Source organism: Haliotis rubra, unplaced genomic scaffold, assembly GCF_003918875.1.
Source record: "Haliotis rubra isolate DU_JTF1 unplaced genomic scaffold, ASM391887v1 Scf344, whole genome shotgun sequence".
In the NCBI taxonomy this organism is placed as follows: Eukaryota; Metazoa; Mollusca; class Gastropoda; order Lepetellida; family Haliotidae; genus Haliotis; species Haliotis rubra.
The window spans coordinates 499,557-514,795 of NW_025767018.1; the positions used below are offsets into that span (position 1 = coordinate 499,557).

Genomic DNA, 15,239 nt, shown 5'->3' on the forward strand with positions numbered 1-15,239 from the left:
ATGTCTCTGCTGCTGGTGCTGTCTGAGATGTGGATGATGTCTCCGCTGCTGGTGCTGTCTGAGATGTGGATGATGTCTCCGCTGCTGGTGCTGTCTGAGATGTGGATGATGTCTCCGCTGCTGGTGCTGTCTGAGATGTGGATGATGTCTCTGCTGCTGGTGCTGTCTGAGATGTGGATGATGTCTCTGCTGCTGGTGCTGTCTGAGATGTGGATGATGTCTCTGCTGCTGGTGCTGTCTGAGATGTGGATGATGTCTCTGCTGCTGGTGCTGTCTGAGATGTGGATGATGTCTCTGCTGCTGGTGCTGTCTGAGATGTGGATGATGTCTCTGCTGCTGGTGCTGTCTGGAGATGTGGATGATGTCTCCGCTGCTGGTGCTGTCTGAGATGTGGATGATGTCTCTGCTGCTGGTGCTGTCTGAGATGTGGATGATGTCTCTGCTGCTGGTGCTGTCTGAGATGTGGATGATGTCTCTGCTGCTGGTGCTGTCTGAGATGTGGATGATGTCTCTGCTGCTGGTGCTGTCTGAGATGTGGATGATGTCTCTGCTGCTGGTGCTGTCTGAGATGTGGATGATGTCTCTGCTGCTGGTGCTGTCTGAGATGTGGATGATGTCTCTGCTGCTGGTGCTGTCTGAGATGTGGATGATGTCTCCGCTGCTGGTGCTGTCTGAGATGTGGATGATGTCTCTGCTGCTGGTGCTGTCTGAGATGTGGATGATGTCTCCGCTGCTGGTGCTGTCTGAGATGTGGATGATGTCTCCGCTGCTGGTGCTGTCTGAGATGTGGATGATGTCTCCGCTGCTGGTGCTGTCTGAGATGTGGATGATGTCTCTGCTGCTGGTGCTGTCTGAGATGTGGATGATGTCTCTGCTGCTGGTGCTGTCTGAGATGTGGATGATGTCTCTGCTGCTGGTGCTGTCTGAGATGTGGATGATGTCTTTGCTGTTGTTTCGGTCTCAGCTGTGGACGATATCTCTGATGTTTCTGACGTTGATGCTGTCTGAGATGTGGACAATGTCTGTGCTGACGTTGAAGCTTCAGGCGATGTGTCTGTTGCTGATGCTATTTAATATGCCGTGCGCACGATATAACATTTCGTGCGCACACTATATTACATCGTGCGCACACTATATTACATCGTGCGCACACTATATTACATCGGGCGCACACTATATTGTATCGTGCGCACACTATATTATATCGTGTGCACACTATATTACATCGTGCGCACACTATATTATACCGTGCGCACACCATATTACATCGTGCGCACATTTTAGTATCTCGTGTGCACGATATTAAAAAAATATTTTTCTCCTACTCATATCCCTTCAACGCTTCCGTACCATTCCTTTCATTTGATGAAATCTAAGATCCTATGCATATATGGGTTAATTAATGTGGTCGTTCAGTTCCATGTGTCATGTGCAGAGTTTCGTGACAATAGCGATCTGAAACAAAATATCAACGCACTTGTCAATGTTGGGGTGGAGGTTATCCGTTTTCCAGCGCAAAAGTAACCATAGACGTATACTTTGCCATAGCAACCATGTACATGAAAAGAAAATATTCTAACCACCCGTTCTCGAATTTTTCTATAGTAAATATACTCTCCCCAAAAAGAAACGCATCATGAAAATAGCAATTTCATGTAGCAATGAATTCAAACGTGATTCATTTTACAAAAGGTTTTGCTCTGTTCATGAGTCCTATGGTGTTTATGTTTTGAAACATTACAACCAAACGCACCATCCGTAAAATACCCGTATTTAACAGCATGATTTTCAATTTCGGCGTGTAGCGTCACAGAATACACAATTCACATGCAATGCACGTGAAAGTTGGGGATCAGATAGTCTCAATGATGGGTATGAAAGGTTGATCGCTGTCTGTCGATTATTCACTGTATTTGGAATATTGTTGACGAACGCAAAATGCCACGTCTAAGTGAAGCCAACCGTCATATCGCCATTGGTTTGCTTGAAGCTGGCCAGTCTCATCGTGCAGTTCACCAAAGCACCATTTCACGGCTCTGGGAGAGATATCGCCGGCAGAATGCGGTAGCAGATGCCCCTCGTAGTGGGCGATCTCGAGCGACCACTGCGGCGCAGGATCGCTACATCCGGGTACATCACCTGCGTCATCGAACAGCTACGGCGACCAGTACCGCTCGACAAATACCCGGATTGAGGAGGCTTTCTGCACAGACCGTCAGGAACAGGTTGAGAGAGTCTGGTTTACGTGCCAGAAGACCTTATTTTGGCCCTGTGCTTTGACAACAACATCGTCGACATCGAGTTCAATGGCGCACCAACGTTCAGACCTGGAACCTACCGAATTGGCGTAGAATCTGGTTCAGTGATGAATCACGATTTCTATTGGAACGACGCGATGGAAGAATGCGGGTGTACAGACGTGAACGTTTCACCGACGCTTGCGTTCCACAGGTGGACAGATTCGGCCTGGACAGTGTTATGATGTCGGGAGCGAGCACCTGCCGTAGGAGAAGTGCTTTGGTGATGATCCAGGGCAACCTGACAGCTCAACGGTACTGTGACGAAATCCTACGCCCACACCTCTTTTCAATCATTGATCGCCAGAGGGAGTTGTTTCAACAGGACAATGCCAGGCCCCACACAGCACGTCACACTAGAGACTTCCTCCAGAACAACAACATCAATGTGCTCCCCTGGGCCTCAAGATCACCGGACTTAAACGCGATCGAACATCTGTGGGATGCCCTGGACAGACGGGTGCGACGCCGTAACCCTCTGCCCCAGACACTTCAGCAACTCGCACAGGCACTACAGGCAGAGTGGGCTGCGATTGGGCAACACGAGATTCTGAGACTTATTCGTTCGATGCCGAGGCGATGCCGTGCAGTTCTGGATGCCCACGGTGGTCACACGAGGTATTGACTTCAGCGCCACCACACGTCTCCATGTGACACTCAAACTGACTTTCCTCGAGTTAGTGCCAAAGACGGATAGGTCTGCATTCCCAGCGTGCAATTTCGCTATATTTCATTGACTCATAAAGCCTACAAGATGTTTCAAAATAAACATAAAAATACAGTTGAAATTCCTATATGCGTTTCTTTTTTGGGAGAGTATATATGGTGAGTCGCCCAGTAGGGAAGGCCACCATTGTGCAGACCTTACCGTACTACTGTGTCGAAGCGTAGCGCACCATACTCCGGGAACCAGGCTTATCTGTCCTCAGATCTTCAAAGGCTGTGAAATATCTGAATTTAAAAGGAATGGGAGAACGCTGCGGGAATTGTCAAGCAGTAACCTACCATTGCTTCCAAAGAGTTTAGTTTATGTGCGACTAGAATTCTCACCAAACATGGCAAACCCGGGTCCCGAACCTGACAAGATTGGATGTTTCTACATATAGGCAACGACTTGAACTAGTATTTCGACACTGCAGTTTGGCTGAATTTGTGGATTTGTGGATACATGTTTCTTTCATATTTTTAGTGAAACCCACTTCTGGCGTTCCCCGCCGTGATATTGCTGGAATATTGCTAAAAGCGGCGTGAAACTAAACTCACTCTCATATTTTACCACATCTTTTCGTGGTGTAGATTTGAAGGATATTGGCACCGGAACGGAAGGAATCAGAATTTTAATACTAATCATTCCAGCATGCCTATCGTTGGTTTATTCCATCCATTTTACATGTTTTTGTAGCTCTTTTACGACGTTTGACGTACAGTCCAGCTTTTCTCTTTTTGCGAAGACTTTTAAGAACGTCATTTGAATCCTGCTGAAGACCAAAATTACAACATTCAAGGTTTAAGCAAAGCTTCAAGACGTTTTATGTTACATGCGAGGACATTTCAAAGTTTGATCACCAGTGACACTCGTGATGCAATTCCCCATGTTAACTGCATCTGTCCCTGTCTGTTTTTCGGGTGAACATATGTATACTAGCCACATAAAGAAACATATAAAGATAGGCAGACAGCGTCTTTATACAGAAATAAAGGTGTGAACATAGCAAGTATTGGAGACAATCAAACGCTCATGCAGGTACTAGGCGACGTGACGTCAGTGCAGCTGCACACAACATGTCAAACTCAGAAATTGATGTCACTGTCGAAAGCTTGATCTTTGGTCATCCAAACGTTCACCAATTCACATGAGAAGTCACATGCACATCATGCCAAGATTAACATCTGCTCAACGTCATGAAGCCATTGGAATGGTTCGAGCAGGAATGAGCCAACAACAGGTGGCAGCACATTTCCAATGTCATCGTAACACGATATCTGCATTGGTCAGACGTTATGGAAACAGTAATGATTTGCCGACCACCCACGTTCTGGGCGTCCCCGAGTAATGACGCCAAGACAGGACAGATGGATTCGGGTGACTCATCTCAGATACAGGTTCCAGACGGCAGTGACTACGTCCCAAACCATTCCCCAGGCCTTCAATGCTCATTTGGTAGCCTCTATGCGTCGTCCATGCACTGCTGTGCATCACGCGCATGATGGTCATACCCGTTATTGACTTTGTGACTTAACCGTGTGACCCCCTATACAATTTTGAACTTCTGACGTCATCGTTACGGATATTGTTCATGTTCTTTTGACATGTTGTTGTGGCCCGATACTTCAGCTTATAAAGTGTCTACATCATTTCGTCTTTACTGTGTTGTATTCCAGTTCTGAAGGAATTTTCTGTGTGCACAGTTTCTTTATGTGGCTAGTATATGTGACGGGCGCTGTCGGCGGTGCATGATGCGCTCATCTTTTCCCGAACAGCTTTTATTTTTACTATATGATTCATAATTGTATGCTTATGATACGATCCGAATCGTGACCTGAACTCTGTATGCGGTGGGCGCGAATAAGTGCAAAATTTCTGATGCGGCGTTAAACAATCTTCACTCACTCACAATTGTTGAGATTCTAATTATGGAAAGGGTTTTGCCGCTTGTCACTCGTCAGTAAGTCGTTCATCTTGATTCGAGTGAGTGAGTATGGTTTTACGCCGCTTTTAGCAATATTCCAGCAATATCAAGGCGGGGGACACCAGGAATGGGCATCACACATTGTACCCATGTGTGGATTCGAACCCGGGTCTTCAACGTAACGAGCGAACACTTCAACCACTAGGCTACCCCACCGCCCTCTTCATTGAAAAATTACAACTTCTTATGTAGTTTGAATATTTCGGAAAGAAATTTGAGCCAAATCTTGACGTGCTGCTTTGAATATGGTTATTGTGTTCTTCTTATTTCCTTATCTCGTACATATTTCGCGAATAATATGGCTGTATGTTGGATGAGAAACAAGAAAATTGAAATGTGAACCTAGGAAACGTGTTGCATTTTGACTACAAAGGCACAACTGGGTAAACTCCTCCCACGACATAAGCTGGTATTACTGACAGACTACCAAATCCCACAATTTCAGGTTCTGGCATTTATAGTTTTCTAATCAAGTTGAAAATACATAAGATTATACGCAAGAATGCCCTACTCTTTTCTCAGCTCAGTTTGTTAGAAATGGAGGGTTAGCATATCAGTTGCCCAATAACGTTTCAAAGAGTGACCTGGGGTGGTGGGGTAGCCTAATGGTTAAAGCGTTGGCTCGTCACGCCGAAGACCCGGGTTCGAATCTCCACATGGGTACAATGTGTGAAGCCCATGTCTGGTGTCCCCCGCCGTGATGTTGCTGGAATATTGCTAAAAGCGGCGTAAAACCAAACTCAGTCAGTCAGTCAGTCAAAAAGTGACATAAAAGGGTTTTTGCCATCTTGACTTATATTATCCCCAAGACATGTCACATGATTAAATATATCTGGTTTCAAACTGTCTGACCTCGTTATTTAGTGTCGTTCTTATCCTGTATCAGAAGTATCTACATCAAATACAGCATCTCTAGGGCTATTAACGTCTCTTTTTTCATTTGGATTTTATAACACAAAATGAAGAGAAATGTCATCGCGTTGAGTCAACTGAGTAATGCGTTCAAGGAGATAATATAAAATGAAAATAAAAGTCTTGAGTGAGTGATGTGTTTTATAGCAACAGCTCAGCGATGTCAATACTCCCCTACCACCCCTTCCCGTTCCCCATGGACTATACGTTGCCGGAGTCTCTGTTGGGGAAGTCGCACCAGGGTGCCGTTGTACAAAACAACCTTAGCGCTAAGATTGCCTTACCTCCTTAAGTTTTAACCTTAGGCCTTAAGCCGATGTATTGATAAATTATAATATTAGTCGTCGGCTGATACGAGCAGGGGAGATAACTCACAACCGTAACCTCGGTGAGGTGAGGTGAGGTGAAATTGGGTTTAACGTCGTGCTTGAGAATATTTCGCTCATATGACGACGTGCATGCGTGTGTATGTGTATGTGCGGCTGCTTGTACTAGCCCAGACTGAAGCTGGTTTTATAGTTCTAGCCCACTGAGTACCATGCCGCAGTGAAGCATGAATACCCCACTCAGACACATTATACTGACTCCGAGCCGACCAGTCCTTGTTGTACCCATTAATGCCGAGCGCCAGACGGGGACCAACAAGTACCATATTTTAACGTGTTTTGGTATGACGCGGCCGGGGATGGAACCCGCGACCTTCGGCTCTCCGGGTGGACGCTCTAACCACTACACCACGGAGGCGGTCCCGTAACCTCGAACATAATTGAGTCTCCGGCACTGGAGATTTCAACCTTAGTTAAGGTTGGCCATAGGTAGCTTTGTGCAACTGACGTAACATATTGTTAAAGTTACCTTAAGGTTAACCTTAGTTACAAGGTTCAACTTTAGAAAAGGTTGTTTTGTACAACTGCATCCAGTCAACAGGACCTCCCTGTACAATCTGTATTGTTGGTAATAACTGTGGCATACCATTCCTGAAACATAAACCCAAGTGAACAATACCTTGCATTACCTTCAAGTAACGGAAGACAACCGTCACCTGGAGCGAAGCCAACTTTATGAAAGACGGGGTGAACCCATGGCACCAGATAACACCGAAGTCACGAAGTGACTCGGCCATGAGAACAGTTTGCATCTAAAGTGTCTGAAAAAGGTGGGTGCGCAGACTCTCAACCTCCTCCAGCCCACGTGGGACCATTGTTCTTCCACAATGGCACTGGTTCCTGCAGGGGATTTTAGACTTTGATTTGTAATCCGATATTTCACTAAGGTAATGATTTGGTAAAGGGTAGGTAGGTAGGTCACGTTACGGTTCAATTATATCATATCTTCCTGTTTGGCTAGAATAGCTCTAGCGTCACCAGTGATTATCCAGTGTGCTATTTCCATTCTGTTCTGACATTCGCCCTTTAACGTAATATATACTGAACAACATTAGAAACGCACCGCACTAAAATGCACCGACGATGCTCAGATATCATGGGTACAGTTCAGTCTGACGGGGATATTTCGTACCATATGGGTGGTGCGTTTCTAATGTTATTCAGTATATATGCTTTCTCCTGAGTGAGTGAGTGACGGGTGACGTGTTGTCATTTTCGGTACACCATGTCCATTGCTAAAAAAGTCAGGTGGCTGCCTTTTATCACGGTTAGACCAGTGAAGATCCGGGTTCGAATTGATCTTCGGTAACCCATGCTTGTCGTAAGAGGCGACTAACGGAATCGGGTGGTCAGGCGCGCTGACTGGGTTGACACATGTCATCGTATCCCAATTGCGTAGATCGATTCTCATGGTGTTGATCCCTGGATTGTCTTGTCCAGACTCGATTATTTACAGACTGTCGCCATATAGCTGAAATATTGTGTGTGGCGTAAAACTCAACTCACTCACTCACTCACTTTCATTGTCATCCTATACATTCGCGATAACTGATTTTTAACGTATGTTTTTTATGTTGTGCTATATTGGCCATATTCGTGTAGGTGTTCAATTATTGACGTTAAGTTGTGTTTGATAGATTTCACGTATCATGTCTGATATCGAGTTACAATGTATATCTATTGAGAAAACTCATTAATGACATAAAGAGTTATCATAGCTGGGGCTGATTAATTATTCACCACATCATATCATAGTTCAGTCAGGTTTTGCACGTAGCTGTGTCATAACCCACTGAATCATAAATATCAAATGCAGAATCAATAGACAGTGATTTCAAATGGTCTTGATCGAGGACTTTGCATAACAGGTGATATTGTGACATAATTACACCGGCAGAACGAAGAGAGTAAGTGTATAGTGTGGAAAACGAACGTGGATCGAGTGTGCTGCTGAAACACTGGACTCACCTAACCGATGCCCACAGAGTGAGTGAGTGAGTGTGTGTGTTGGGTTAACGGGAGGGTGAGTGTGTGACTGGGTTGGGTAGGTGAGTGAGTGAGTGGTGAGTGAGTTCGGTTTGCGGGAGGGTGAGTGAGTGCGTGAGTTAGTGGTTTGGGTGGTTGAGTGAGTGTGTTTGCGGGTGAGTGAGTGAGTGAGTGAGCGGGGAGAGTGGGAGCACGCACATATTACTGAAAATTCCAGAAACACAATCGTTGCGAACTGAGATGCGAACCTTATGATTCTGTGTATAGGCACAAGGGACACAATCCTAACAAAATGTTTTGGGATACGCTTTAAGCATTATTCCAGCAAGGAATCACCGCGAGGGACACCAGAAATGGGCTTCATATGGGGAATCGAACCCGGGTCTTCGGCGTGAGGTACTTGTGTCCACCTGCTGTAACGGATACTTTGGTCTGATGCAAAAGATGAACTTTTACGATTTTGTTGGCATTTGATATTTGTGTGTTTTTGAAAACAGGTTTCTACAAATTCCTTAACAAGCATAGCAAATCCTTATCGTTTTGTGTAAAGTCTAATTTGCATTAATATTAGCATTAAGCTTCTTGTACACTCCGATAGTGATCTGTTGACCGACCAATCGCCAGGCATGAAAATAATACTGATTTGGGCGGTACGATGTGACGAAACTTAGTTCACGATACGACACATGGCATAGCCTGATTCACTATACGATGTGCGACACAACCTGGTTCACTATACGATGTGCGACACAACCTGGTTCACTATACCATGTACGGCACAACCTGGTTCACGACACGACACATGGCACAACCTGGTTCACTATACGATGTACGGCACAACCTGGTTCACTATACGATGTGCGACACAACCTGGTTCACTATACCATGTACGGCACAATCTGGTTCACGATACGACACATGGCACAACCTGGTTCACTATACGATGTACGACACAACCTGGTTCACTATACGATGTACGGCACAACCTGGTTCACTATACCATGTACGGCACAACCTGGTTCACTATACGATGTGCTGCACAACCTTGTTCACTTTACCATGTACGGCACAACCTGGTTCACTAAACCATGTACGGCACAACCTGGTTCACTTTACCATGTACGACACAACCTGGTTTACTATACCATGTACGGCACAACCTGGTTCACTATACGATGTACGACACAACCTGGTTCACTATACCATGTACAGCACAACCTGGTTCACTATACGATGTACGACACAACCTGGTTCACTATACCATGTACGACACAACCTGGTTCACTATACGATGTACTGCACAACCACCTTCAGTATACCATGTACAACACAACCTGGTTCACTATACGATGTACGGCACTACCTGGTTCACTATACCATGTACGGCACAACCTCGTTCACTATACCATGTACGACACAACCTGGTTCACTATACGATGTACGGCACTACCTGGTTCACTATACGATGTACGGCAGAACCTGGTTCATTATACGATGTACTGCACAACCTGGTTCACTATACCATGTACTGCACAACCACCTTCAGTATACCATGTACAACACAACCTGGTTCACTATACGATGTACGGCACAACCTGGTTCACTATACCATGTACGGCACAACCTGGTTCACTATACCATGTACGACACAACCTGGTTCACTATACGATGTACGGCACTACCTGGTTCACTATACGATGTACGGCAGAACCTGGTTCACTATACCATGTACGACACAACCTGGTTCACTATACGATGTACTGCACAACCTGGTTCACTATACCATGTACTGCACAACCTCCTTCAGTATACCATGTACAACACAACCTGGTTCACTATACGACACATGACATAACCTGGTTCACTATACCATGTACGGCACAACCTCGTTCACTATACCATGAAAAACACAACCTGGTTCACTATACGATGTACGGCACTACCTGGTTCACTATACGATGTACTGCACAACCTCGTTCACTATACCATGTACGACACAACCTGGTTCACTATACGATGTACGGCACTACCTGGTTCACTATACGATGTACGGCAGAACCTGGTTCACTATATGATGTACTGCACAACCTGGTTCACTATACGATGTACTGCACAACCACCTTCAGTATACCATGTACAACACAACCTGGTTCACTATACGATGTACGGCACTACCTGGTTCACTATACCATGTACGGCACAACCTGGTTCACTATACCATGTACGACACAACCTGGTTCACTATACGATGTACGGCACTACCTGGTTCACTATACGATGTACGGCAGAACCTGGTTCACTATACCATGTACGACACAACCTGGTTCACTATACGATGTACTGCACAACCTGGTTCACTATACCATGTACTGCACAACCTCCTTCAGTATACCATGTACAACACAACCTGGTTCACTATACGACACATGACATAACCTGGTTCACTATACCATGTACGGCACAACCTCGTTCACTATACCATGTACGACACAACCTGGTTCACTATACGATGTACGGCACTACCTGGTTCACTATACGATGTACGGCAGAACCTGGTTCACTATACCATGTACGACACAACCTGGTTCACTATACGATGTACTGCACAACCTGGTTCACTATACCATGTACTGCACAACCTCCTTCAGTATACCATGTACAACACAACCTGGTTCACTATACGACACATGACATAACCTGGTTCTCTATACCATGTACGGCAAAATCTGGATCACTTTCCGATGTACGGCAAAATTTGGTTCACTATACCATGTACGGCAAAATCTGGTTCACTATATGATGTACGACACAACCTGGTTCACTATACGATGCATGACAAGACTTGCTGCACATTACGATGTGTTGGGGCGGTGGGGTAGCCCAGTGGTTAAAGCGTTCGCTCGTCACGCCGAAGACCCGGGTTCGATTCCCCACATGGGTACAATGTGTAATGATCATTTCTGGTGTTCTCCCGACGTGATATTGCTAGAATATTGCTACAAGCGGCGTAAAAGCATACCCACTCACTATACGATGTATGACAAGACTTGCTGCACTATACTACATGTATGTATGACAAGACTTGCTGCACTATACGATGTATGACAAGATTTCGGTTCACAATTCAAGTCAAAACATTGATTACACAACAGTCTCGTTTCCTGCTGACTGAGTGCGCATATTAGTACAATAACTAGTCCAGAATTTTGATACCAATTCATTCAACTGGATACATAAATATTAATCAGTATTATATGATACATCTAAGCACTTGTATATTGCAACACTATGCTCCTTCTAATCCTTGCAAACACGTCGTGCAGCGGGCTCTGTCGTACAGCGTGCTCTGACAAACGGAAATCGTAGAAATCTCAAAACGAGGCTCTGCCGCTAGAAAAGTTTGGCGGTCTGGTACGGACTTGATATTATATCAATCACATTGTACGTTGCAAAACAACACTGAATAAGCGCAAAGAACGCATAACAGGTGTAACCGGTGAGCCAGATGAATTGTAAATAATTTTACGACCTCATCAAACGTGACGTCTTAGTTAAGGCCATGCTGCCAACACCTCGCCATAAAATATAGAAATACGATGTTATTTATGTTTAAAATTAAAATTAACTTATAAATACCATTTTCTTATGAAACTCGAATTCAGTGTAACCATAGATGTTTGTCTTTTCACGAGAAAATTCGGATCGACTGAAAAGTAAGTCATTGTCTGAATAGATTAATGAGACTCATGTTTCGGTTTGAGTACTTTTGTCATTTTCATATCGCTGGTTGCCAGGCAGGGCAACATTAATTACCATCATTTGGTATCACGTGGTTAGCCTACATAACATTTAGGTCAATATCATACTTTACGAAACAAAATGAATTATAAATCCTTGTCAAAATAGTATAGATATAGACGGCAGGTAACGTGTCCACAGAATGCAGGTAGAGAGTCCACATAAAGATGACATTGCTGTGTTGAACTATGTAGGATATCCCAGTGACAGAAGCGTTCGTTGATACGGCACTGGACACGACTCTATGCATACATGAGTACAACGTTTGGAGGTCGGATGTAATTGTGTCACGAATTGTAATACTAGTTTCATTTTTAAAGACTCCCTCACTCACTCTGGGGGCATCGGTTGATGAGTCCAGTGTTAAGCTGCACACACAAGTTCGGGTCCGACACATCCACATTCGTTTTTCACACTATGCACTTACTCTCTTCGTTCTGTCAGTGTTATGTCACATTATTACCTGTTATGCAAAGTCCTCGATCAAGTCCATTTGAAATCACTGTCTATTAATTCTGCATTTGGTATTTATGATTCAGTGGATTTTGACACAGCTACGTGCAAAACCTGACTGAACTATGATATGATGTGGTGAATAATTAATCAGGGTATCGATGACAGCCCGAGCTTATGTGCTAAACCATAACTCTTTAATGTCATTAATGAGTTTTCTCAAGAAATATACATTGTAGCTAAATAACTTGATATCAGACATGATACGTGAAATCTATCAAACACGTGCACAGTTTAACGTCAATAATTGAACACCTACACGAATATGGCCAATATAGCACAACATAAAAACATACGTTAAAAATCAGTTACCGCAATGTAGGATAACAATGAAAATCTTGCCACTTCCGGGATCTAACCGTGATAAAAGGCAAACCACCTGACTTTTGCAATAGACATGGTGTAACGAAATTGACAACCCGTCACACTTCGTGCTGCCAGCTGACAGTCACCTGCAGTGAAATCGACAATAGTCGAGCTAAGATTAATAACACGTCCTCGCATGGCGCTAAGGCGGAACGAAATCCCGTTTCCCAACCCAGCGAATGAGTTTGGCTGAACCTAACACTGTGGCACCTACACGCTGTCAATCAAACGACTCACTGGACACAGGTTGTCGATATAACATGACGTCACGGACCAAAGCGATAGGAACATGCTGACGAGCTCTGGCTTTCAGTGTGGGTTGTAGGTGGAGATTATTCCGTTAACCATCTGCGGATTCTCATAAATAGGTGTGCTCGGATAAGACTTTGTGGGTTCCTAGAATGTCTCCGGTTGTACTGTTAGTCTTTACATTGACGATCGTCAATGGGGCCCCGACGAAAGAAAGCCTCCTTCCAAGGGTTATAGATGCAGTTGATCGCGCTATTAAGTTCTTCAGCTCAGATTATAGTAGCATCAACGTGGATGGATTGTTTGGACTTAGGATTGGTCAAGGTGAGTGAGATATCTGATCTCTGTGTCTATCACTATGAATTTACAGAGAACGTCCTCCGGTATCTGAGCGGTAGCTTGGTCGTCAATTTGGCAATCTTTCAGATTTGATCTCCGAAAAAGTTTTTTTAGAACATATTTATATTTTAATTTGACATTTGTAAATTCTAATTTCACATTTATGTTGTTCAGTGATTCAGTGATCAATGACAAGTGAGTCACATCATGCAGACTTTAAACGACTGGGTCAAGGATAGTTAAAACGTGAAAACAGTGTTACAGGATATCGAAATTAGAACACACTAATGATTAAACAAATATGAAAAAAGGTTGGAAATATCCAATTTACACATAGATATTTAGATATAATATTCAATACAGAGTACCTTGTAGTCGATGGTCGTCACGCCGAAGACAATGTTTCTAATGATGTATAGAGATAATGGGTGCTAAAAGCGGCACCAAATTCAGTCAAGTCAGTCAAACAGTTCTAACATATGTTGAACAATACCGACTAACATATGTTGAACAATATTGTGTTACTGATAAAACACAGCCTAAACTCACGTGGTGGCAGGTGTTGTTATAACCTATATAATAACTATATAACCCATAACATGATAACAGTCCTCTACAAGATAAGAGTTTATGCTGAACAAATACCCATCAGAACGCAAGACAACAGTGTAGAATGACTTTTTAATCCTAACCATATCAAATGCCTTCCTTAAAATAGTGCTCAGCGGCAGAAGTACGAGGATTATTAAGTTAGAATCGGATTTTTAAATTACAGTACTAAGTCTTCATTCTGCGTTCGAGAAGCTGATTTAAATTATAATCTCAAAGAACGCGATTATTTCTCATAACTACCTTTATCGCGGTATAACGAGGCATATGCGTGTCTCGTTGTAACACCATCCACGACAACCCGGACGTAGCGGTTTGTTTATGCAATGATTGATCTGCATTACTTATGTTAACCCTTTGTAGGGTAATTCTTTTTTTGTAAAAATATCAATTCAGAATTGATCTAAGGTGTGCTTGACCAACAACATGATTATAATGTAACGCCTGACTTAAAAGTAAGTCATAAAATCCTTGTAGAGGAAAAACTCTTATAAACAGCTTTATTAGTGTCGTGGGGCGGTGGGGTAGCCTAGTGGTCAAAGCGTTGGCTCGTCATGCTGAAGACCCGGGTTCGAATCCCCACATGGGTACAATATGTGAAGCCCATTTCTGGTGTCCCCCGCCGTGATATTGCTGGAATATTGCTAAAAGCGGCGTAAAACCAAACTCAGTCAGTCAGTCAGTCAGTTATTAGTGTCGTTCTAATATTTAGGAGTATAAGTTGTCGGAAGTTGTTAATGTTTTGGGATTTATTACGTGACTGCTTCCAAAAGAACACAACGCTTGTAGGGTGAGGACTATTTTATTTTCGACGTCCATCACAGGGCATGAAAACATATCACCCTGCAACATTTGGCATAAATAAATAACAATTCACTGCAAGCTGTGTAGTCCATTTCTGGTGTCCCCCGTCATGATGTTGCTGGAATATTGCTAAAAGCGGCGTAAAACTAAACTCATTTCACTCACTCATTGCAAGCGTTCACAGTAGTGAATTCACAATTGTACTGAGCAATACATTTTTCGAACAGTAGTTGATCACTAACATATACCGGTAACTCACAAAGCTTACACTTTATGATTAATTGATTTAA

The 15,239-nt window shown here is 43.7% G+C and overlaps 1 protein-coding gene across 2 annotated transcripts in view; it reads left to right on the forward strand.

The window, feature by feature from the left end:
- The first annotated feature begins 13,224 nt into the window (after positions 1 to 13,224).
- The window catches only part of LOC124284761 (UPF0764 protein C16orf89 homolog), a 56,930-nt gene continuing 54,915 nt past the window's right edge, over positions 13,225 to 15,239 (forward strand). Inside the window, exon 1 of one of the 2 annotated variants that reach the window (XM_046720865.1) lies at positions 13,225 to 13,521. In XM_046720865.1, coding sequence (XP_046576821.1) covers positions 13,350 to 13,521 — 172 coding nt within the window. In that variant the 5' untranslated portion in view covers positions 13,225 to 13,349. The remainder of the gene's footprint in view (positions 13,522 to 15,239) is intronic. The other variant, XM_046720864.1, reaches the window with a different exon arrangement.